This window comes from Canis lupus, chromosome 21 (genome assembly GCF_003254725.2).
Source record: "Canis lupus dingo isolate Sandy chromosome 21, ASM325472v2, whole genome shotgun sequence".
Lineage (NCBI taxonomy): Eukaryota > Metazoa > Chordata > Mammalia > Carnivora > Canidae > Canis > Canis lupus.
The window spans coordinates 8,909,225-8,910,861 of NC_064263.1; the positions used below are offsets into that span (position 1 = coordinate 8,909,225).

Sequence of the window (1,637 nt, forward strand, 5' to 3'; positions counted from 1 at the left end):
CTCATATCCATAGCATTGGGAGAATGAATAATTTAAAGGAAACAGTTATTTTTGTTTGTCTTTTGTTTTTGTTTCCAAGAGTGTATACTGGGCATGGTTGGCATCTTAGAGACCTGTATTGTCTGCTCTCTTCAGGTCTCCTTGCTGGCTCAAATGCAGTTCCACGTTGTCTGTGTTGTCCTTTAGCAATCCACCTCTGCTTGAACACAGGACCAACCTTGGGCCATAAGTTTGGCTAAGGAATTCCAAGATGCTTTAATATTTACAGATCATGCTCCCTTTCTGCCTTTGCTGCCGCCATGGCACCCGTGAAAAAGCTTGTGGCGAAGGGGGGTAAAAAAAAGAAGCAAGTTCTGAAGTTTACCCTTGATTGCACCCACCCGGTAGAAGATGGAATCATGGAGGCTGCCAATTTTGAGCAGTTTCTTCAAGGGAGAATCACAGTGAATGGAAAAGCTGGGAATCTCGGTGGAGGGGATGTAACCATCGAAAGAAGCAAGAGCAAAATTACTGTAACTTCTGAGGTGCCTTTTTCCAAAAGGTATTTGAAATATCTCACCAAAAAATATTTGAAGAAGAATAACCTCCATGACTGGTTGCGCGTAGTTGCTAACAGCAAAGAGAGTTACGAGTTGCGTTACTTCCAGATTAACCAGGACGAGGAAGAGGAGGAAGATGAGGATTAAAACTCATTTACCTCAAATATTTTGTATGAGTTCTTGAATAAAACTTGGAACCCCCCCAAAAAAATAATAATATTTACGATCATTTAGCCTAATTAAAAGAAAATCTTCAAACTTGCTGTTTGAGTTTTGAGCCTTATAATAATAGTGCAATTCATACTGGAGTGAACTCCACACTGCCTGTCTGGACGTGGAGGGGCTACCATTTCTCCTTGACTGCCAGGGCAACTGGGTGCCTCAGTCAGTTAGGCATCAGACTCGGTCTCAATTCAAGTGTTGGATTTCAGGGTCATGAGTTCAAGCCTCGCATCTGGGTTCACTCCGGGCATGGAACCTACTTAAAAAACAAACAGGGGCTCCTGGGTGGCTCCAATGGTTGAGCATCTGTCTTAGGCTCCGGGCATGATACTGGGGACTGGGATGGAGTCCCACATTGGGCTCTCTGTGGGCAGCCTGCTTCTCCCTCTGCCTGTGTCTCTGCCCCTCTCTGTGTGTATCTCTTATGAATAAATAAATAAAATCTTTAAAAAACAAAGAAACAATGTTCCCCCTTGACTGCCCAGAGAGCCCTATTTCACCCCTGCCAGATCCCTGCAACTTGCTTGTCCCTGAAACTCCCTTCTCTTACTATTCAAAACAACACTTGAAAGAGTGTCTTTTTACATAGACCTTTCTCAATAAATATTTATTGACTTGGCTGGTAAAAAAAAAAAAAAAGTTTCATAGGAACTTACTCCTCACAAATAACATATCTCCACTTTATTGGATCCTTCCATGCCTCAGTCCCATGTAGTGATTTATAGTGAAATCTTTATGGCCCATGAGAGTCCACTGAAAGAGTATCTGTGAGGCCCAAAGAGGCTTTTTCATCATTTGCAAAACTTAGCAGAAGGAAAGTTCTCAATTCTTTTTATGCAGAAGGGTTGTCCCATTTTGTGGAATTCACTATAACTT

General features: G+C 42.3%; 1 protein-coding gene across 1 annotated transcript; it reads left to right on the plus strand.

The window, feature by feature from the left end:
* The first annotated feature begins 257 nt into the window (after positions 1-257).
* LOC112641953 (60S ribosomal protein L22-like) lies at positions 258-750 on the plus strand. Its single transcript, XM_049098781.1, has one exon. The coding sequence runs from the start codon at positions 300-302 to the stop codon at positions 684-686; it is 387 nt and encodes a 128-aa protein (XP_048954738.1). The 5' UTR covers positions 258-299; the 3' UTR covers positions 687-750.
* Positions 751-1,637: the final 887 nt, after the last annotated feature.

Coding starts and splice junctions, on each gene's coding strand:
- LOC112641953 (XM_049098781.1), top strand. CDS start 300: ATGGCACCCGTGAAAAAGCTTGTGGCGAAGGGGGGTAAAAAAAAGAAG.